This window comes from Glossina fuscipes, unplaced genomic scaffold, assembly GCF_014805625.2.
Source record: "Glossina fuscipes isolate IAEA_lab_2018 unplaced genomic scaffold, Yale_Gfus_2 115, whole genome shotgun sequence".
Lineage (NCBI taxonomy): Eukaryota > Metazoa > Arthropoda > Insecta > Diptera > Glossinidae > Glossina > Glossina fuscipes.
Genome location: NW_023998458.1, coordinates 1178240 through 1202317, shown reverse-complemented (window position 1 = coordinate 1202317; position 24078 = coordinate 1178240). Strand labels below are relative to the sequence as shown.

At 36.4% G+C, this 24078-nt stretch overlaps 1 protein-coding gene across 1 annotated transcript in view; it reads right to left on the bottom strand.

Annotated features, from left to right (window-relative positions):
* Positions 1-17291, bottom strand: part of LOC119640123 (stAR-related lipid transfer protein 13) — a 30956-nt gene extending 13665 nt beyond the window's left edge. Inside the window, exons 1-2 of the mRNA XM_038037958.1 lie at positions 16634-17291; positions 4326-4397 (exon numbers count right to left, since the gene is read on the bottom strand). Of these exons, the coding sequence (XP_037893886.1) occupies positions 4326-4397; positions 16634-16763 (202 nt within the window). The 5' untranslated portion in view covers positions 16764-17291. The remainder of the gene's footprint in view (positions 1-4325; positions 4398-16633) is intronic.
* Between the last annotated feature and the right edge of the window lie 6787 nt (positions 17292-24078).

The window sequence follows — 24078 nt, the reverse complement described above, 5'->3', positions numbered from 1 at the left end:
TGGAACAGAACTCACAAAATGCTCGAAACCAATGAAAGAGAAAGTGAATTTGCAAGTCCACAATCGTTGACATTGTGGTCCACAAGCATTACTTGCCATCATTACTGTTATTAAAAAGGAAAGAAGCATCACTTTCGTCTTAGAATCGAAGAGAAAACATGTGTTTATTTAAAAATTCATTGATCAGTGATTGTTTAATATGCATAGCAATGGAGAAATCCTTCATGTTTGTTCATGTTTGAAAAATAGCAAGTAAAAAAATCATGTTCGGTCCTCACCGAATCTCTTATACCCATCATCGTTATCTTAAAAAACACCAAGAGAATTAAATTTTCGCGTCCTATAATGTGGAGACGTGGGCGTTACAACCGTGTCCTTTGAAAGGTCTAGATCAATTTCAAATTCATTGGCAAATTTGTAGGCAATACCTCCATTCTCGCTAACAGGAGAATATTTACCACACATCTGCCCACAGTTGGGCAGATGAAAAGATGGACAGACGAACATTTTTAGGCGCATTCCAAATTTGAGACCACGCAAGGATTTATACATTTTATGAGGTTTTTGGGCCCTGTTTCTGCCTCTTAGAAAGATATTGAAAAAACTGAAATATTGATACGGTATAATGTTGGGTAGGCGGGGTCAGTTTTTTCCATTTTTATACAGGTACCGCAGCATTGCCCATTGAATATACGGTCAAATATTTGTGCATTTATCTGCTATGGTTTATGAGCAATGAGTAATTTCTTAGTCGTTTCGACAAACAGAGGTGTTCTCATTTTACGTGGCGGCTGTGGGCGTGTTTTTCGGCCGATTTGGTCCATTTGCAATACCAAGCCGCGTCCAAGAACTTCCAATGTGTCTGTCAATTTTGTGCGTGTACAACAGACCTTGCACGGACATGCTTAAATCGATTCGAATTTGATGCTGATCAGGAATATATATACTTTGCAAACGTTTTGACAAAACAAATATACCGCCCATCCTTCGGTGGTGGGTAAAAAAAAAATATGCTCGGTTCCTAGCCGATATTTCTAAATCAAAGTAGATGCAACGAAAAAAATTGCATTTATATTTGGGTGTTCCTACAGCATCTGTACAAATACGGGAAAAATCGGCCGTGCATATACAACGTTGTAATTGATCAAATTTTTATTCTTTTCATTTTTTTTGCTGTTTTCTGCTTCTTTTTTTATAAGGTAAAAAGGATAGAATGTTGAAAATTATTCTGTAAGGAATTTAGATGAAAACACATCATATGTCTAAAATAAATACGGTGGCCCTCATGACGTGGAGGTTCCTTTTTTTCTTAGTAGTATAATCGATCAGGAATAGCATACGGAAGACGTGGACATCGCGATGTGGTGTGGTACTTAAAAATAAGATACAGATAGAAGCTATAGCAGACACAGGATATAAATTTCCAAAAACAGAAAAAAATCAGCCACGCCCACGCAATATTATAGGGTATGGAAATTTAGTTTTTATTGTCTTTTTTAGTCTTTGCTAACTGCTTTGATATAAAAAAATTCGAACTCGTTCAAATACAATTTTTTTTCATGCTCTAACTGTCAGCGTATCTGCTGTTCGGTCATTATTGTATTGCAAAATATTTGCATTAACCTTTAGATTAAACTGAACCCAAGAATTACCACGATGTAACTCCGAGTCACTTATGAAAATTACCGGAATAATAAAAATCACGTCAAGTCGAACAACTTGCATCGTAGTTTCGATTTGGAACGATTCCATTTAGGGTTGATATTTAGCCAAAGGACCCTCGGTGCTATTGCGTATACGACAACAAAGCTGTAGGACAGAGCAATTGGTCGTCTATTAGTTTTACATTTACAGAGGAAATGAATGCGTCGTCTGCTGCGTTAACGTCAATTTTCCCTTTTGTTGTGTTATAATACGTATTGACTTTAGATGTGTTTTTGTTGTTCGCATTATTTTTCCGCTAAGGCTTCTAGATCTTAATGCATAGGTTATTGGCTGTGTCTTTAATCGCTGATTGCGCTCATCTACCCACTGATAATTGGGATGTTTTTAGTAAGTATTTTCTTCCTTTGTATCTTTAGCTTATCTTGCTGCCACTCTAGTACCCACTACTGTCTTTCTCTTGTATATAGTTTCATAATAGACCTCATTAATAAATAAAACAACTTGACACTTTTAAGCATATGTTAAAAGTCCTTGTCACAGATTAATCGCAAGTTTCTTCTCTGCACTCGTCAATTAAGAACTTATCTAAGTTTTGTTACGACTACGAACGTTCCAATAATATACGACGGACGGAAGGAAATGTTACCCTGATCAAGTGTACTATATTCACCATACGACTCCCTAATGTTTAGTTTTCGTTATTATTATTCAGCAATTGCGGTGGGTTTTCTCCTACGCAAAAAGATCTCTTAATAGTGAGAGGAAGTTTTACATTATATTACCCTGCCGATGTGATTTGCGTTCTGAGCGAGATCTTCAAAATTATTCCTGACTTCTCCCAAAAAGGGAATAATTTTCTCAAGGTTATCAGTCTACGTTTTAAATCGTCATACCAAGAGCCTCCCAAGCTACACTCTATGTACGCTAATAATAATATGTCTTAACTAAATTACCGCCAAAAGCAGTGTTGTAAAAATGAAACCCAAAGGAAATGAATCCCGGTTTCGATCACGTAAATACGAAATGTTAGACTTCAGACTGAACGGGCTTTCATATTCTTGACACGCGTATATAGATATACAAGGATTTATGTATATGTTGTATTGTTTATATCAGAATCCATATTTTTATAGGGTAACTTCTCAGAGATAATTTATTGAGCTTGAGACCGACTTTATTACTTTCTTCTTTTTCGTAGCCAGCATCACTTTACTATAATTTAACTGATATTCGAAACTGGCCTTAGTATTTTATTAAGTGAAAAGTTGGAGAATAAAGCTTGGATATCTAAATTATAGCCTTTTTAAGGTTAGCTTAAAATTGTAAACTTTACATTTTAGAGAATTTTCAGCAATTTATTCTAGTGATAAGAAAAAATTTAAGTTCAAAGCTAGGAGGTTGTAATCATGATCTGATCCGGTAAAACAGACAGATTATTCTGGGTGATGAATGCACTTTATGGAATCTTCACCGCATATTTTATTCCTGCAGCGAAATTGAAGACACGTTTATAAGGACTTTATCGCTTCCGATGTTATAGTTATCAGCTATGCTTACACCTAGCACACATCCGAATTCTTGAGGGAAATTTTATGTCTTCTTTCTCGCTCGTACAATCAAAAAAAAAAAAAAGAAAAAGAAAAACTAGTGATGGCTTCACTTGTTTTTTATATCCTACATCACTTGTGGTATAAGGATATATTGAGCTAATGCGGAATTTTGTTGTATCGGTCGATTCAGAAAACAATTCCAAATTTAAGCTTCTCTGTTCGTCTGTCCGCCTTGATTTTTTGTATTCGACACACTGGTCGTAGTTTTTCGTATATTCTGATGCAATTTGTTACACGGGCGCGCTCGGGCCCAACGTCGAGCGCTATCGCAAATAGTTCGGATCAGACCGACCAGAAAGCCATTATATGAAAAACTGTACTACGTTTTTACTTATAATGTTATAATGTATAGGATTTTTTTCTTTTATATAAGAATTACGTTTATTTCGCGCCTGACAGTAGATAAAACAGATCTTGCAATAATTGTCATTTAAAAGTATGCTATTAAATTAGGTCGTGTATCAAATAAAGACTGTTAAGTCATTTGAAACTGTGCTATGAAATTGTTACAATACGACTTGTCCATTTCTGCATTCAAGGTCGTAAAAGAATACATATATATATATATTTTCATTTATAAATACTTTAATCAGAAATTGATAGAATTACAAGGAAATCTGTACGAAACATTTGCAAGTGAAAGTACGCATCGCGGTTACTCTCTCTACATAATAAATCAATATTGCCAGTTAACAGTTATATAAAACTTGTCAGTATACAGTTAAGTAGAAAGAAAAATATTTTATTTCATATTTTATAAGATTTGCTTTGCGTACGTAAAGAAAAAAACCTACTTTTAAATCGATCGATTTGTTATTTAAAGTAATGCAAGGAAATAGTTTAAAGAAATCAATGTTTATTTAAACTTTTCTCCATCCACCAAGTATCACCAAGTATCAAGATGAAGAGAGAAGTTTCCTTGATATCTTCTCCAATAATTTGTTATACAACTGTTTACAACTTGTTCACATATTTGATTTGTAGTATTATTATTTATTTATTTTTTTTTTTTTTGTTTTCTCGTTATTCTTCCTCCCTATTTATACATACCTTCATACATTTGAGCGTACTGTGGAAAGCCGGCAGCTCTTAACCATTTACATGCCTCGACAGCTTCGATTTCTGCAAGAAACAAAGGTAAAATAAGGAAAAAATTTAATCAATAAAGAGTAAGAAAAAAAAAAAAAGAAGGAAGGGAACTATACGCGTGCATAATAAATTTGGTTATATTATATTCGATAAAGTCGGCTCAATAAATAATAAATTTTTTAAGCCTTCGGATGGTAAAAAATTGCCAAAAAAAAACTCAATTAGGGAAAAATTTAAGAGTTTTAAAAATATACACTTTAAAAATATTTTAACAAGAACTTTAAACGTCTAAGCTCGAAAATAAACAAATTGGTTATTAAGGTTTTATGTCTCGTGTGATTTGACCTTAAGCAAAGCAACCGTCATTTTGCGGATGTTCTGAGCTTTCGTCGGTTATACGATCGATGGGTCAGTATTTTTTTTTTTTTATATATAAAGGGGTTACAAAGCTTTCTCAGCGTTCCCACTCACTCGTCTTGGAAGTGTTTGTATGTTGCATGACCTACTTGTCATTTTTCAATCACAGTGCGCCCCTTTGCAACAATCTACCAACCAAGCGTACCTCCCGCCGTGCCTTAGGACTCCATTTTTAAATCAGACGCACACAAACACTGTTCCCTGGTTCCATCCTGGTCATATAGCAAAAAACTTATTCACTTTGTGGTTTCTGTCGCATTTGCGAAAGCAACCAATACATCTTAGCCCTGTCGAGTTCAATTTAAATCACCATCTTTGTCAGCTGGAACATATTGAAACGGGATAGATGCAATTGTTGGTGAGGCGAACAAGACAGACAGCCTGTACAGTTTTTTAACACAAAAAAAAAAATCCATATTAACATCGAGCAATAATTTATAGATCTACTTAATTCTAGTGTAAAAACTTTTACCTAGACTTCTTAAAATTACCCATCTTCACAGTCTTACTTTCATTTCTCTCAGTGTTTGTAGGGTTTAATATTCTCCCCATTATTTTTTTTGACATTTTCATTACCACTGCGGTTAATTGGTTGTGTCATCTCTTGACCAACGATTAAACATTACCAATGAAAGTTGTAACTAATCGAATTTACCAACATTCCATTAAATATAATTTATGTGATGTCTTGATATGAAAACCAAACTGAACCAAAAAATTTCCAGATCTTATAAGAAAAAGAGAAAAATAAAGAAAGCAGACGTCTTAGGGCAAATTGGTTGACGTTTATCAATTGCACCATTTTCATATTCAGTTAAGAAGATCAGTTAACACAGCAGATGTTTGCGACAGACAGCAGATGTAAACAAAAACACATTTGTGAATTTTGCAGATCATGTGTATTCTTGATCAATGTAACCAATAAAAATAATTTTCTGCCCATTAGAGTCGAGACTTCCAAAAGCTGCTAGGAAGTATTAAAATGTCCCTTGCACCGAAAATATCGAAGCTTTCTTTTAATTGACTTTTTAGCTTAGAAGCCGATCCTAAACAGGTTATAGTCATTTGTCAAAGCCACATAAAGCTCCGATTACTGCTTTGATGTACTTACAAACCTTGCCAGTGTTATATATTCGCTTGAGGTAGTGCATATCCACAGGCCGACTGTCAAATACCATACCCGCCTAGTACAGTCATTTGTTCGTTTTGGCAATAATATATCAAAAATTACATATTATGTTCATGCAAAGGTATAATTTTTATCAAAGCCCGTGTCTTGGCGGATGCCCAGAACGTCATAAGATGTGATGCAAATTTAGCAAATTAATTTACTTCCCAAAAATGTTATTAGTTTTCAGTTTTCGTCATAAAATCCTAGAAATTATACGTTTCCTCCATATGAGGGCTTGATTTTCCTGGTAATTTCTATATATGTATTAAGGTCTAAAAAATAGACTTAGGTGAACCAAATTCTTGTTGTCAATTTTTTTTCGTTATTTAATTACTATAGATCCATTTTCGTTATAAGATATTAAAAATGAAGCCTTATTCTTAAGGCGGCTTACTATTCAAGAAAAATCTTATATGCAGTGTAGTCGAAGAAATAGACTTATGTGTTCCACAATTGGTCCACTTAATTTTTATGTCAACTTAATATCATGAAGAAATTTTCGTCATAAAACATTATCAATTAGGCCTTTTTGGCATGTGAGGATCTACGTTTCCTAAGAATTTTACTATACGGCGGTATCCAAGAAATTCATCTACGTGGTCCAAATTCGGATAAGGTTGACTTCTTTGTCGATTTACTGTTATGACTCAATTTTCACCATGAAACATTGGAAATTACATCTTTTTGCCATATAAAGATGTGATATGAAGATTTGGTTATATGAGAGAGGATTCAAAAACCTGTCCTAGCTTAACCAAAGTGTTTATATCAATTTAGAATGCCTAAATACGGTTACAGCGCAAGTTTTGTAGGGAAATTTTAAAAATTGTGTTATTATTCGACAAACCCGACGAACGAACGAAGAATGTTTGCTTTCGTCAGTTGAAAAGTTCTTAATTTAGGTCTAGCAGCAATTTATTGAAATCATTCCTATATGAATTTCCACCCGTTTTACTTTGCTTTTATTATTTGTCAGCTGTTTGTGAAGCCACTAACTCCACCATATCCTAAGTATTTATAATTTTGTTATTCAAATGTGTTAACTAATGCTTTCGCTTGAATAATCCTTAATTCCTATAAAACATATGAAGTAGTGACGTAACTGAGCTGCGCTGTTGCAAATCTATTTAAATTTTCACTCACTTTCATGTCATCCGATCTTTGTGATGACCTACAATGCTTCTCAGCTATGCTACGGCGTAAAGTATATGCAAAGAATTCCCTTTAAGCCTTCACCCTCTGAGGCAGCCAGAGAAAGGAGGAAATCAATATTACATCCATTCTTCTTCTTTGCACCTATATACGTTTAAAATTTTCTTTTATATTTATTATTAGATTTTCAATTGATTAACTTTTTACAAACACGATGGAAAGGTAATACAGCATAGTATTTGTAAGTATATATAGTTACATGATTATAGCGCTATAAAATACTTGTGCATGTGTATAACATGTTATCGGTAAAAGTTTGTTTTCATTGAAAAGATTACACTTTCCAAACATTGTTTGTGTGCAGTGTCTGGGTGCATATGTTCATTCATATGTAATACACATGTGTGCGAAAGAGAAGAACCTTTTACTTAAATTGTTAGCCTGCTCTTTACATATTCTATTTATATATTTAATTTTAGATATAAAAAATGTATACCGCAACGGTCCTTAATACCCTTTAAATAAAGAGCAAAAGCAAACGCCAGTCTATGTTGTTATTAAAATTTATAAATAAATAACAAGCTTACCTGGGATGATAAGAAGAAAACCTTATTTCATCCTCCATCCAAAGATGGCATTTTCAAATTCATATACGTTTTTTAATATCAGTTTTAGTTATTGCATATGCTAGCATTAGATAGAAGCAAACTGAGATTGTCATACAGTTTCAAACAGATAGACGGCATGACACGTTAGGAAAAACCTGAGCCTATTTTTCATTTTGCTCCGTTGGGTCAGTCTAACCGTTCATTCTTCTATCTTTCCTTCAAATAGAATAGTCTGCTCATTCATCCTTCGTTAAAGGAGATTAAATAACTCTCAAATAAATAAATAATAATAATAATAATAATAATAATAGGTAAAAGAACAGGACGGAAAGGGAATTTGAAATCGGACCATGTCCATCCGTCAGACTTTGTTCTATTATCGCAAGATCCTCAAACCTTAAAAAATTTAAAGAAAAAAGTATTTTAGAAGGAGCTTAACTTGGCCTCCCCGTCAGGCTATGTATGTTTTCGCAGGCTCTCTGAACCTCAAGATGTTACGAGAGAAAGAATTGAAAAAGCATTTCAACAACGTCGGTCCGTCTGATTAACATTTGTTGTCGCTATTTACCCACCCCTTAAATAATTAGGATGGGAAGTAAATCATGAGGAATTAAAGCATGTTTTCCGTCAGACTACCTTTTGCAGGCTCCCCAACCATTAAATAATTAGGACGAAAAGCAATTTAGGAGGAATTAAACCATGTTCATCCGTTAGATTATCTTATGTTGCTGCAGATTATTTACACTATAAAAAAGCATTTTAGAAGGACGTTATTTTTTATGCTTCCTACGTCAGGCTACAATCCGTTCTGTGTTGCAGCTAAAAAGCTAGAACAAAAAGAACTTTAGAAGAAGGTTTACCTGATCCCTCCGACAGACTACCTTCTGTTGTCGGAGAATTGTGCTGAAATTGGGACACAAGGTTGAAAATTGATATGCTTAGATGAGTGAACTCCTGCAATTCAGTTTTAAATATCTGAGTGCTTCAATAGCAAATATGGAACGATTTAAAGAAGAAACCAAGTACACAAAAAGTGAAATATTTCGGCTTCGGCTCGAATATCATGCTCGTCGAAGATTGTAAGAGAAACATACTTTCAATCGGCCAGCTGGCATCCTTTCTAAAGTGACTGGTATCCGAAGTTCGGTTTGGAATAAAATTTCTTTAATTTAAATAAGTCTATAAAACTTGCTGGAACCTGTAAATACTGCGGCTGTTATAAAATCAGAAATAAAAGGAATTTTTCCATTAGTTCTTTGCCAGTCTATAAAAAAATAAAAAAATACTTTAACTCGATAAAAAGCCTTGAAAGTTGCATAATGAAAACAGTAAAATGACAGCCACTAGGTGCATAGGAAGGGGCAAAAAAGGCAATAAAAAAAAAATGCAGGAAATTTAATTGAATGATCAACTCTCTGCACTCAAGGTTTAATTTAACTGATATACATGTCGCTTTAGCTGTTTTTTTTTTTTTTTTTTTTTTTTCAATTTAACAGCATCATGAGAGATATTGTATAACGTAATGTTTCGAAGAACAATTCAATTTAATGTCCAACGCCAGTGTTGATATTTTGTTTGTTGTTGTTGTCGTTCTCGTCGTTGTTGTTGGAACGCAGCATAAAGTTATTGAAGCGAAAATCTACAATATTTAGTTGTTTTATGTTGTAATAGCGATGTATGCATATTGACCGGGTTAACGCCTTCATCATGTTCTGCACTCAACTGTGATATCGCTGTCCTTTCTATGTAAATGCACGATGATGATAATGACGTCAACTATGTAAAGGATAATGATACCGGAAACCATGTTGATTTGAGGCTTTTAATAAAATATCACCGCAAGCGATACCAAGGTGTGGTTTCATAAACCCCTTTTCCTATCTTTTCTCTCTCTCTCTCTCTCTCTCTCTATCTCTCTCTTTCCCTCTCTCTCTCTGTATCTGCCCACGTGAACAATAATTAATAAAAAAAAAAGCTTTCGAAGGCTTATTGAACACAAAGGCTTATATATGATAGCATGACAAAGTAATAATTTATACGCGTTTATATGATCTTTATATAAGTTGATTAAATGTTACATTTGCCTGATAATTGACTTGGCTAACTACAAGCGTTACGTTTCTTTGCATTACGTAAACTTTATGTTTCGCATTGCACGTGCTCAGATTTCTGTCTTAAAATCTCTCTTGCATTTAATCCCTTTTAAAAGATTTATAAGTTAACAAACTTTTTGTGTCCTTATTATACGAAATTAGTGACAAAATGGCTACGAAATGGATCGATTAGAAAGGCAAAAAGCAAAAATTAAATTTTGATAGGTGTACCTTCATTTAATGGCTATCTAGAGAGGATATCTGAGAATTCCGGTGAGCCTTCGCTTGTAGAAATAAAATCAAATATATTGGAGTTAGGCAGAAAATGGACACTAATGATTTGAATAGACTTAGAACAAAGCAAAGTCCACAGGACTTGGTATTAACACAACGAGCTCTTGCAATCCAATGCGAAAATAGCTATGATCAAAGGAAAGTCTACTGTACTTGAGATTTGAACCTGCGAACACCGACTGGGTAGTCACAGTTCTTAGCTACTCGGCTACTTCATTCTAAACTAACTCTAATCGCAGACATAAAAAATTTCCAAGATATGAATCCTGATGAGTTACTCCAACTTCGGCTTCAACGCTCCATTTTTATTTTTATACCCACCGTAGATGAGTGGTATGTTTATTTTGTCAAAGCGTTTGCAACGCCCAGCAGGAAGCATCAATTCATATATCGATTCAAGCACGTCCGTCTATGTGTATGTCTGTCTAAGCAATGTCTGTTGTAAACATTTTCCTGGCCGCAAAAATGAAGTTCTCGACTTCAAATTTGGCAGAAACGTTGAAAGTCCTTACAAGCGGCTCGGTATGGAAAATGGCAAATCGGTGGACACGCACGCCCACAGCACCACTGAGAACACCTCTGTTTCTCAAACGCAATAAAAAATTGTTTCACTTTTTACTCATAAGCTATAACAGGTAAATGTTCGAAAATTTGAACGCATATTATAAGGGTGATGCTGTAGCAGCTGTAGAGAAATGGAAAAAATTGACCGCCTTTCCAGTATCAAAATTTAGTTTTTTTTTCAATATTTTTATAAGGCGCAGAAACAAGCTTGAAAAACCCCATAAAGTATATGAATTCTCGGCCAGTTTTAAATTGGAATGTACCTAAACACGTCCCTCTGTTCGTCTGTTCACTTGTCCGTGTGCGCAACTGTGTAGTAATTGTGCTAAACATTCTCCCATTAGCGAAAACAAAAATTTGCAAAAAAATTTGAAAGTGACTCAGACTTTTCCAAGGTCACACATACAACGCTCACCCGCCTATACGACCAAATTTTTTATTTTGAATGTCGGAAAAATCAGTCGCGCCCCCTTTTCATGTTATAGAGCATGAAAATTTAGTTTTTATCTTTTTTAGGATAACGGTGATAGGTATAAAGGGTTCGGTCACAACCGAATATAATTTTCTTACTTGTTTAAGCTTCGTATTTTCACTACCAGCAATTGACATATGACGTAAAATATAAAAAATATTATCTTAATATTGTTAATCTAAAATATTTATTTTAGATTGGTAACTCTAAGTGCATATAGAAAACTTAGCCATGTCATAGTTGTCGTTCAAGTAAGCTATATAAAAAAATATCAATAAACAAATATTAATATTTAAAACTTCACATAATAGAGGGATATTTTCATCACTAACGAGGATTGCTCAATTACTTGACGGGTATCCAGTCGAAGACAAACATGAAGCGTTTCTAATAATCAGAAAAGTCTCTTGAAAAATTTCAAGCAAAAAAGTTCGGGCCAAATGCGTATTAAGGGGAATCGATTTGAGGAAATCTGGTAAAGGGCTGCGCATTTGCTGGAATGTGTCTGCTTACATCAGGGTTGTGACGTCATACATCGCACGTAATGGCAAATTTCATTTTAATCTTGTTATTCCTTTTTTTGATCACGAAGTCATTTATGTCGATCGCATGGTTATCTACAAATCGTATCTGATTTTCGGCTTACTTCAATAACTTCAGTCCAAGACGGTAGAGTTTTTGGTTTAGAGCTTAAGATGACGTCTTAAGTTATTTGTGAATAAGCCCTTATCAATATTTCAACTCCTTTTTTTTACGCGGCATATGCGTCCCTTGGGAAACTTTGCAAACATAATCGTGTAAGAAACGCATGCAACATATGACAAATGTGGAGGCATGTTTCACGGCGTCTGAGTATTTTAACTAAAAATTGGCAAAAGCAAACAATTCGTGTAAAAAAAGATATAAAGCGCATATATCTTTGATTACCAGCCCAAAGAAAGATGGTTCAGATCCCATGTACCTGCCTGTCTGTTCTTCTTTTGCTGTTGGGCGCTATAATTGAAATAATAATCATCCTCTAGATGATATAATTGGCGATAGAATTAAGAAAAAATTTAAAGGCTTCTCCAACAATAGACCCACACGTTGTAGCGTGCATAATATCGTGTATAATATAAATTATCATGTATATATAATTAAATATATTTATCAACAGAAATATTTTAATCAAAAGAAATTTTTTCTTTCAGATTTTACGCAACCGATTATGAAACTTATTTTTATAACATATATATATGTGTTGTTGTTCCCTGTACAAGGGTGGACAAGGTGCGAGACATTTTTTTCTGTTTTGCTCCGATTACATACTATATTTATCATTTATTTAAAACGTAGGAAAATTTCTGTATTTAAAAATGCTTTTAGAGTTAAGTAGAAACAAAACCTTACAAGAAGTTCAGTTTAAAAATACCACAAGTTTCCAAGTGCACATTGAAATTGCTTTAGACGACTTGAACGGATCGTTTCGCATTGCTAAGTTATCATGCGATTATCGGTCACCGCAGAAATTTTTTGAATTGCTCCACGTCTCTGAATACTATTTTTTGGGGTTATAAGACATTCGCGACGAAGTTTTGTGAACGACCTAGTGATGCGGCAATAAATTTTTACGCTTTTCCCTGATTTCGAAGCCGATGACATAGCCGTTCTCCTTCCTCGCCGCATTAATGTGCTCGACCCATTTAAGATTATTGTAAATAGACATTAGTTCTTGTTGCATTTCCTCCTTACCCTTACAACCCAAAACCCTTTGCAGGAAAATATGATAATACACTTTACTTGCACAACTTTAAAGAGGACGCGCACCACATAGAGAGGCTACATAAAAGCCTTCAATTTTTGCATGAACTAGTTCAGGTGCGTTGGCCGGAATTAATTTTGAATTGTGTTACAACATCTAAAAACGTTGTATAGGCTGTGTGGAAGCTACCTTTTACAATTTCTTTGGCCTAGGATCGGAAAATACACCTTGCATCTATTTTTCTATCTAACCGTGTGTATGTATATTTTATTGATCTTGCAGAGATCGTTATGTCTGGAGAATGATCTTCTACGTTGAACAATTTTTAAAAAGTGATTCCATGTTGTAATGAGAATCTTATGTTTATATTCAGAACATGACCTTTGATATTTATTTATAAAATCAATTAAAAATTAATTAAATGAAAATGAATATTATTTAAAAAAAAAAAATGATTATTGTTAATAATAACAATTAATAAATGTCAACAAAACATTTAAAAATATTCTCGGAAATTTTTTGTTTTGCATTTTATTTATTTATTTTTTTTTTATTATATAAAAATAAAAATTTCCGCTATTGTAGGAGCAATTCTCTCGTTCTTTTTTTTTTTTTAATACATATACAGTGGAATTTATTATGGGTTCACATGGTAGCATATATTTTCGTATATATGTCAATGCTTACCTATGCAGCAATATAAATACTATATATATATATAGAAATATATGTGTTTATCTAAAACACTTAACTTATTGTGTGATGCTAATTCCATGTGAGAGCAAAAATGAATTTAATATTGTTGTGACTTTTTTCTGACATGCATGCATACATGGATACATATGCAAGTAAATAAACTTGCACTTCGAATGTCATAAAAGTATGTTAAAATACACAGAGTGCAGCCAAAAGAGAAAACATGTTCACTACAAAACTCTTTAGTCCCGAGAATCCACTTGTTGTCGTGGATTGATTCGCTGAAAGTCTTCTCACAAACCCATGATGTACTCATACGACTGACTGTTCCTACATTAAGGAGATATTTGGAAACAAGTTGTTGTATTTGTACTCAGTTTAGGAACCCTTTTACTTTTATCGCTTTTGTTACTTTAACCTGCTTAGAGCTTTCCTTTTTTCCCTTTTGATATGAGCAATCACTCAGGGCATGTCCCCTACTCGTGTACGATAGGCGACGATCAGAAAAAAGTGAGGGAAGAGAAAGAAATAGAGAGACGTACGGAATCGTGTTCGACAAACATATTAATCGGGGAGTTGGTGTTGTTCGATAAAATGTGAAAATGTTTGCATAGATCAGCAAGCTGTTGTGAGCAATTTTAAGTACAACACCATACATTGGATCGTCAAGCTTATTACGTAATATTGCATTTCATGTATTATTTACAAGTTCCTTTCTTGATGAAGCATCCGCTTAAATGTACTTTCCTGAAAGACCTTGCGCATGTATACATGCGTGGGAGGCGGTGTTAACTTTATGCTTCTCTCTGAACACGTATCAAATTATACCTACTCGAAATCCGTGCATAAAAAGGTTAAGTGCACTAGAAGCATGGGCTTTCTACACACTGTTGGGATTGTTAATAAAGTTTGAAAAATTATCCTATTAATGATAATGATACGAATTTTACTTAAAGAATACATTATAGTGGAGATTAATCGGATGGGAAGCGATGTTATAAGAAAACGTAAATAAAAGTCAAAGTGGGCGTATAAAGGCGATCGATTTAACGCAACATTTTCCTTGTGTTTGCTTTCCGACTGTCAAAATCGTTTATTAGCAGCGTTAATCTTTTTGTGGTGATTAATTATTTTTAATCATAAAAATTTATTTTTAAGGAAACATTTTCACGCATTGTCGTCTGTCTACATCTAGCTTTCAGATGAAATGAATTTCTTTAAGTGTGAATAAAAATATGAACGCGACAGCAGCGACAATAGTACAATGAATAATCGGTATTCCAAGAACATTTCATGAATGAATGATGTACACATCTAGTCATAAATATTATGTATATTTATATCTTCTACCCTAATTGCTCAGCGAATATATTGATCTCATTATTTTACTTGCAACACTCGCGACTATGTATAAGCATTTCCAATAAAGCCAATGTATTCCGAATTAACATGGAATTTTGAGTTGATTTGAGCGTTGTATTCTCACAAAATCGCGAAAAATTCTCTTCCCTTTACTGGTGTAAGGTTTGATATCGAGTTCGTCTATCCATCTTTCTATAACCTCCCGTAGGACTTACCAATCAGGCTTGGCCATCGCACTATCGGTTGAGTTAATCTTCGCGATTGCTTCTAATGCGAACAATTGGTGCGTGTAACACTTGGGAGTCTGCCCTCCGAAGGATTTGGTCCATCCGTCTGGACATTCATCTATGTAATTGCTACTGTTTCCAAGCGTTTATATATATATATATTTTGTTCATCCACCACTTGGTCTTTTCACATGTTTCTCTTTTTATTCGCTGAATGCTGGATTGTGGCAATAATCCCAATGTATCTGTCCACGCATTTATGTATTCTTTCGTCCATCACTTTACACAGCAGGAAAGCTCATCATACGTTGGCTGCGGAATAGTCGAGCCGATTCAAATCTCAGTGCGGATTAACGATGATTGGGCATGGTTATAGCTCAATTGACAAATTCGAGCAATTCCTATCTCTTTTCTCTTGCCCTACTTCTTTCTGACCGCCATCATGTCTCCCATATAAGGAGACATCCCCCGAGTAATCGCTTTCTTCTATTTCTTTTTTCGTTAATATAATTTTCCATCGATTTGCATATCTACAATCTGTCCTTCCTTATAGTCCTCAATGTAACGAAAGTCGTTAACCGTAGGTCCAAATCTGAACAGTAAAAATCTGTTACGATAATAGAGAGCTGAATGAGGAATTACTTATAGCAGTTTTGATGTTTTAGATAACAGTTTTCTAAAAGAAATCGAGAATTACTATACTGACATGTATGAACGTGCAACTCAATTCAATCAGCTCAGTCGTTACCAGACCAATTAAAGAAGTGTAGTTATTCTCAAGTACACGTTCCTTTGGTGATCCTCATCCATAACCCTCCCTATAACGAATATATTATTTAATGCGAATTTACTAAGACTGCGCTCAAATAAATCACGAAACACAAAAATTCTTTGTTAAATTTAAAAAAAAAAAATTCTATTTTCCTTTATTAATAATTAACTATTTGAGGTACATTAGCAGAAATATCGATTTAACTTTCTTGATACATTATGAAAGTCACCTTCAAAATGAAAATGGCATTCAATGCCATATTATACTACAAAAATGTAAACAAAGACTCAAAGCCCGGAAACTTTTGCAAAGTATTGTTGTTCTTTTGTATCCTCTCTGGCAGCTTTTTAAGAGACTTACAGCAAAAGATTCGAGAGATAGGCTTTTCTGTCAAGCATCGGAAGAAAGCAGGTCCTTCATTGGCAGAAATTCCACAGAATGCATATGAAGCAACAAATGTAGGGAAGCAAGAGGTATGGTTGGGAATTCATTCGCGAAAGAAATGTGTCTTAGCTTCCGAATCGTTCATAAAGAATATAGTGTGAGGGCTAAATATGGTTAAAGACTAAGTGTCATCATAACTGAACAATGGAAAAGAAAATTCCAAAATATTGTCGTCGCAACTAAAAGTTCAGATAGAAAGCCACAAACAGCTGACAGCTTACGCTGGCACATGTATTTTTCTAAATGTTATGCTTACCTGCTATTTTTCGTTCACGCATTTTACGCCACAACGCTTCAGCTTTACGTTTCGGCCAATTTTCGAATTTTTGCGAAAAGCTGCGAAAAAACTTGTACTCGCGTATGGTCACTGACATACGACGCTGCATTTTTGAATTGTTTTTCTTTTTGTTTTCTTTTTTTTGACAAAATCAATTAACTTTTCTAATAACTGATAAGAAAAGATATAGCTTTTCATTAAACGTGAAAGCTAATGACAGTTAAGCATCTTCATATTTAGCTGTACTTAATTAACGCTTTGCATAGGTAAGCGGTTTTTCTAAAAAACTTTAATAAATTTTTTTTAAACAAATTTCTCTTTTTTAAAGATTAATCTTTTAATCGTTTATCTCTCTTGCGTTTCCCAAAACCAAGTTTAGTTTGTTTTGATTAAACACAAAAATAAAAAATAAATAAAAAAATTAATTCGCACGCACTTAATACTTAACACGGCCGTAAATGCGATAATAAATATGAAGACTGCCCAGGCACAACGCGGTTTGCGCCATACGCTCATTCATTGCACGAGAATTGAGAATCTTGGCGATTGCATTGATTGTACAGGTATTCGTGTTTGCGATTCGTATTGTTAATGCTTACGCGAACGTAGTTAGGAAATTATTTACTGCACTTGTTTTACTTCCTCTTTACTGTCTGTATGTTATATGCGATACACACGCATTAACTTGAAGGCGAAAGTAAACGTAAGCAACCGTCTGTTAAGAACGGAGCCTGTAACGGTACTAATGAATTTGCTAGATTTATACGGCAAAAAGTCCCGTATGCCGTGCAAATATGATTTAACAAAATGCTCGGCAAACAGCAACAACAACAACGATAACAATAGTGAGAAAGTTCAACAATAATCGAACATTGGCGTGAAAGCCAATGAAGATGATGATGACGATGTCTATGAAGATGATAATGATGACGATGACGATGACGATGACAATGACGATGACGATGATGATGATGATGATGGCGATGATGATGACAATGCTTGGCATCGATGTGTACAAATGTAGCAAGAATTCTGAATAAACGCTCCTCTCGTAATTGCTTGTAATGATAACGATAGTGAAAGCAATGATTGGTGATGACGAAACCGATAAAGACCGACAATGATTGCAACAAGGACAACTGAGCATATATGTGTACTCAATTGAATTTTGTGTTGCAAAAAAAAAAAGCAAACAAGTCGTCAAATACTTTATTATATATATACAAAGCAGTACGACGTAGCGCGCCATTTAGCGTTCGATTGTTTGGTGGTTGTGTGGCAAAGCTTGCATAAGGATAATGTAGTCGTTTTAATTTATGGTTTATAGTAAACTACATCACGTTTATGTGGGGAAAACTCTTTGGTTTTTATATGTAAACAATATTGCATGAGTGTGGGAAGTATATAAAGTTCTACGATACGTATGATTGTTTAATGATTACATTATACATATATACATATATATATATATATACATATACACACATATATATATATATATATACATATATATATATAACAATAGATATATGTTGTCATAAGCATGTGTTATATACGTACTTAGCTTACATACCTATACACACACACACAAATAGAATTATAGTGATAATAATGATGATGACGATGCCAAGCGCCATGATGACAATAATGATGACAAAGATGAGAATAATGATAATACTTTCAATTAAGTTCAGACATTTCAGACGTGGTTTTGCGCAGTTAAATAAACACAACAGACTAAATTCCGTTGAACTAGTTTACTATGGCCAGCTTAGTGGGGGTGATTAGTGGCTAGAAAATTTATAGAATCTGTGCAACAAATTATATAAAATTGTTACTTACTTAAAAACCGCACATGTCTATAAACCGGGTTACCTAACGCAGACAATAACTGAAACACATTTAAACACATTTAAAAGGACTAAAAATGATAGTAACAGATATGAATAGCTTATCAATAACAAAGCAAGTGTAGGTGTGTAGTAAAAGTTTTTCTTAGAAAAAGAAATAAGTTTTACTGTAACAACATTATGTAGGTCATGTAGGAGCATGTAAGCTCTTCAAAAAAGTGTGCTCATCTTATTTATGAGTGATCCACCCTTATTTCTCCGCTGCTAAATATTTTTCTTTTCTATTAGCAACAAGCGATTTCCTTTAAACGTTTATAATAAAAGTGAACTGAATTGTTTTTCTTGATCTACAAATTCCAGTTGCTATGTAGAGAAAGCAGGGAGGCAGAAAAGCCATTCGCTTTATGGCGCATATTGTATATATTATATATGTATATCACTTCTAAATCCCTCTATAACTGAACCTAAGCTTTCTCTATCGTTTTCTTGCATATTTTTATTATTTAAAGTAAACGATGAAATTAAACCATTGTAGACGATAAGGTCGAAGGTCACTTCCCTTTTAGGGATTGCCGTATGTGTACTTAGATAAGAGATTAAGTTAATTGCAGTTTAGTTTTAGGTCAATTAACAGTACCACTTCTAGTAAAAATAAGCTCGACGATAATCAACTTTATGGGATCAAACAAGCCCAATTATATCCCAATAAGTTCATGTCTGTACGCAAAATGAAATGCTTTTCTTCTTGTGAGAGGTGAGCAGCTGCGCACCGGACTTATCCAGAAAGGGCAAGATGATCGCAGGTAGATAAACACAGCAAATTGAACGTAAGTAAAGCAATATTGTCACGCAAACACATACCAGCCCTAGTAAGAATGGCATCCGACGCCATAGCCGGGGATAGATGGAAAGGTGGCACCAAGAAATACTGTGTCCTGATTGCACTGGACGTTAAAAACGCTTTTAACTCGGCGGATTGGGAAGCTGTCCGTAAGGCTCTTATAAGAGCTCAGGTCCCAAGGTATGTATACCATAACGAGCTACTTATCGAACCGTATGTTGGTGTATGAAAGCGACAATGGCACAGAATTGTATAAAATATCAGCGGGCGTCCCACAAGGGTCAGTTCTGGGCCCTCTCTTGTGGAATATCATGTATGACGACGTCTTGAAGTTGCATCTGCCCACCAGCACAACAAGTATTGGATTCACCGACGACGTAGCAATAGTGGTAGTGGCAAAGCAAAGTGCAGAAATCGAAACGAAAGCTACCGAGGCCATCATGCGCATCAAAGGGTGGCTAAACAAGGTCGGCCTAGAGCTGGCTGAACACAAAGCGGAAGTTGTGCTTGTGAGTACCCGGAAGAAGCCAGAGACGTGCAAGATAAGAATAGGGGGTCACATAGTGCAATCAGTCCCCGCACTCAAATATCTGGGAGTCATAATTGAACACCGCCTCAACTTCAGGCGGCATATTGATTACCTGGCGAAGAAAGCGGCAGGTATCTAGATGGCGCTGGCAAGGATTGTGCCAAATGTGGGTGGGCTTAAAACAGCAAAGAGGAAGGTCATAGCCACTGCGGTGACCTCAATCATTATGGATGCGAGCTGTGTATGGGCGGGTGTACTGACTGTAAAGACGGCACTCCAAAGATCGCCTTAGCGCCCTGAGGCAGATTTGCGCATTCCGTACCGTGTCGAAGGAAGCAGCGCTAGTGTTAGCTGGCACTCTGAAAGTCGACATTCTGGCCGACGAGATAAACCGCATCTTTGAACGGCGTCGCGGCAACAAGCCCTTCTCACTCATTATAAGAAGCGAGGAACGGATGGCCTCGTTGAGGATATGGCAGTCGAGGTGGGAAAGAACGACAAAGCAAAATGCACGTTCGTTCTTATCCCTAGCATAAGAAGATGGGTTGGTAAACTATTACCTCGCCCAGCTTCTGACTCGCCACGGCTCCACAGATTCGGATACGACAGTTCGCCTAACTGCCCGATATGCGCTGATATGGAGGAGGATGCAGAGCAGGTTTTGTTCTACCCAAAGTGATAACGAGCATGATGATCGGCAGTGCAGCATCTTGGAACGCCCTAGACGCGTTCGCTAGCAAAACCCCTGGTGGAGTTACGACGAATGGAGAGACAATGGGTGGAGAGCAGAGGGAGTGGAAGCCAAAAGGGTATTCGACTGAGATTCCACCATTGCTAGCGCGCTAACAAGGTGCCCCCGCGAAGTAATACCTAACGGTGGTACAGCGGGGGAGAGTGGTAGAAGAAGCGTGTGGGGGGTAGTTTTTGGTACTTACGCGCCATGGATGGCGAATCGTGCATGCTGCAATTAAGAACCAGCAGTATCCTATGAAGATTTTCACCTTCCAGCTCGCAGAGCAAAGAAAAAAACACACACAGACATACACAAACACACACACACACACACACACACACACACACACATAGAAAGCAGAGAGTGAAAACACGTTCAACAGAGACGGTCGTGGCTCCGCGATCGATATTACCAAGGCCAGTAGTGCATTGGCCTTGCGTATAGAATGGGGTATTAGTGACATATATACACACAGTGACTACGCAGCAATAATCTGGGAACTGAAGCAGAGCCAGCGGGCGAACAGGGTAAAACTGCGTCTCAGGGGACCCAAATGGAAACCAGAACCTCTTGACAAGCAACTCTTCGAAGATATTCTGGAAGAAGCAGAACCCAGAAACCCAGCTCAGGCTGCAGTTGCTGAGGTTTTAGCACGGATTATAAAAGCCTGTGACGGCTCAATGACAAGACGTTGCTTCTATAAGACCAAGGAGCCAGTATACTGGTGGACAGACGAGATAGCCGAACTAAGGTCTCATTGTAACAGAGCGAGGCGGGGCTACCAAAGATCGGGAGGGACTAGTGCTTATCTCAGCCACCAAGAAGAGTTCAAACTCAGGAGAAGGCTCTTAAAAAAAGCGATAATTGCCAGCAAGAAGAACTGTTTCCACAAACTGATTAATGAGATTAATGAGGACCCATGGGGGATGGCGTATAAGCTGGTAATGAAGAAATTAAAGTATTCAGAGCAACCAAGCTGTGTAGAATTTGTGGAAGAAATAATTGGCACACTGTTCCCACCGGGCCCTGATGGTATCCCTAATTGCGCTATTAAGCAAGCTTTGTTGGCAAGGCCTGATATGTTTGCGAGCACATTCAATGCTTGTTTGAAGGAACAAATTTTCCCAGATAAGTGGAAAAAACAAACACTGGTGTTGGTGCCAAAGCCAAATAAGCCGTCGCATGTGCCAAATGGATACCGCCCTATTTGTCTATTGGATACGATAGGCAAGGTGTACGAAAAGATCATCCGAAATCGTTTAGAAGCATCTCTGGTGAGATCTAAAGGGCTGTCGGACTTCCAATTCGGCTTCAGGAAGAAGAAAAGCCCAATGGGTGCAATAAATATGGTCACAAATACAACAGCAGAAACGATTAAAGGTACACGATGGATAAAGGGAATAAAAAGTATTGCTATTAGTAATAGCATTAGTCATTAAGAATGCATTCAACTCAGCAAACTGGTATTGCGTCATAGCTGCCCTACAGAAAGAAGAGTCCCACCGTATCTGATAAATATAGTGGCTAGTTATTTTACTGACAGGAAACTGAGATATGTTACAGATAAAGGGTGCAGAGAGAGGCTGATCATTGGAGGGGTACCTCAGGGATTAGTCCTAGACCTTACACTGTGGAACGTAATATACAATGATATCCTGAGACTACCTCTCCCAGAGGGAGTATCCGTCGTGGGTTTTGCTGACGACATAGCGATAACTATCGTGGCGAAAACTCTGGAGGGTATTACCACTATAGCGAATAAAACCACCGACATGATCAAGAGGTGGCTGCGGTCAGTGGATTTAGAGCTGGCGGATGAGAAAACAGAAGCGGTATTAATCTCTTCTAGGAAGAAAATGGAGAAAGTGACTATCCAGGTGGGAGATACGAGGATACAGTCTCAAGAAGCCATAAAATATCTAGGAATGATGATAGACTGCAGACTATCGTTTAAACAGCATCTGAAATACACGGGCGAAAAGGCTGCGAAGGTAGCAAAGTCGTTGGCGCGCATACTGCCAAACTTGCGTGGCCCTAGGCAAGACCGTAGAAGAGGTGGTAACTGCGACAATAATGTACGGCTCTTCTGTGTGGAAAAAGACTTTCGCTATACCGGCATATACGAGAGACATACAAGCAGCATAGAGGCTGTGCGCCCTAAGGGTGTGCATCGCATATCGGACGGTGTCGGAGGATGCGGCCTTGGTCATCGCTGGCATGATGCCAATCGACCTGCGTGCTAAAGAAGGCCTATATAGAGCCGAATTTCACAGACTGTCGGCTGATGCAGCTAGGCAGCGTGCAAAACAGCGATTAGTGGAAGAGTGGCAGGAGCGCTGGAGCAGAGCGGGTAAGGGTAGGTGGACGCGTCGATTCATACCAGATTTACGACCCTGGGTGAATAGGCAACATGGTGAGGTTGATCTTTATTTGACACAGGTAATTAGCGCCCATGGCTGCTTTAGGTCATATTTGAATAGGTTTAGAATAGAACAGGACCCATTCTGTAGTTTTTGTAAGTGCATCGAAGACGCTGAACACGTTTTTTTTGTCTGTCCGAAATACTATAACGAACGACAGAGACTACAGACGGAAATTGGAGTTTTACGTCTCCCCGACAATCTTGTGACAAATATGTTGCACGACCTGAATAAATGGAAAGCGGTGGGAATGTTCGCCGCAAACATTATGCGAAAGCAAAGACAAGAAGAGCGTCAACGTAGGCTTTTAAGTAGTGCCTAAACGGCTACCCTCTCTGTGAAGGTATACCTAAACGGGCGTGCCACAGGGTAGGGGATAGAAGGGGTGGTTTTCCACCTTACAAAAAAAAAAAAAAAAAAAAAATAGATAACAGAGAGATTATAATATATCGCTGTAATGTAATCACTGGGCAAGGTGGAACGAAAGCAAAGCCACGGAGATTGATGACCACTTCTGGAAAACGCTTGCGGCTAGGAGCTCGGACAGAGAGTGCAGTCATAAAAAGGCAATCGATTCTAATAAATGGAAATATTTTTATAGATGACACAAGCTATCCGAGAAGTGAATCCATGACATTAGTCTGTAACCGATTTTGAGTTTTCACAATACTTATCATAAAAAATCTCCCTAACTGTTTATATTTTACTCTATTCTTAATTGAGCATAATAGTCGCATTAGAGCAATTGTAATTTGTAGACTAACTGTTAAAAGGTTGGTACTACCCAGAAATTATATGGGTCTGTCGACAGTGATGCTACAATTATATCAGACAGGAGACTTATTGAGTGACGTTTTAGCTTCACATTCGTCACATGGCGATATATATTTACTTTATACATATCGCCAAATGGGATATCGTGTACATGCTGTACCCGCTTAATCAAAAAACACATTTCTCTTTTCTTGTTGATGCAACCAACAACAAGATCGTAATTATAAAGACCGACCAGCTTTCCCCTTTATGATAGTTTTATTCTGACAAGTCCTTC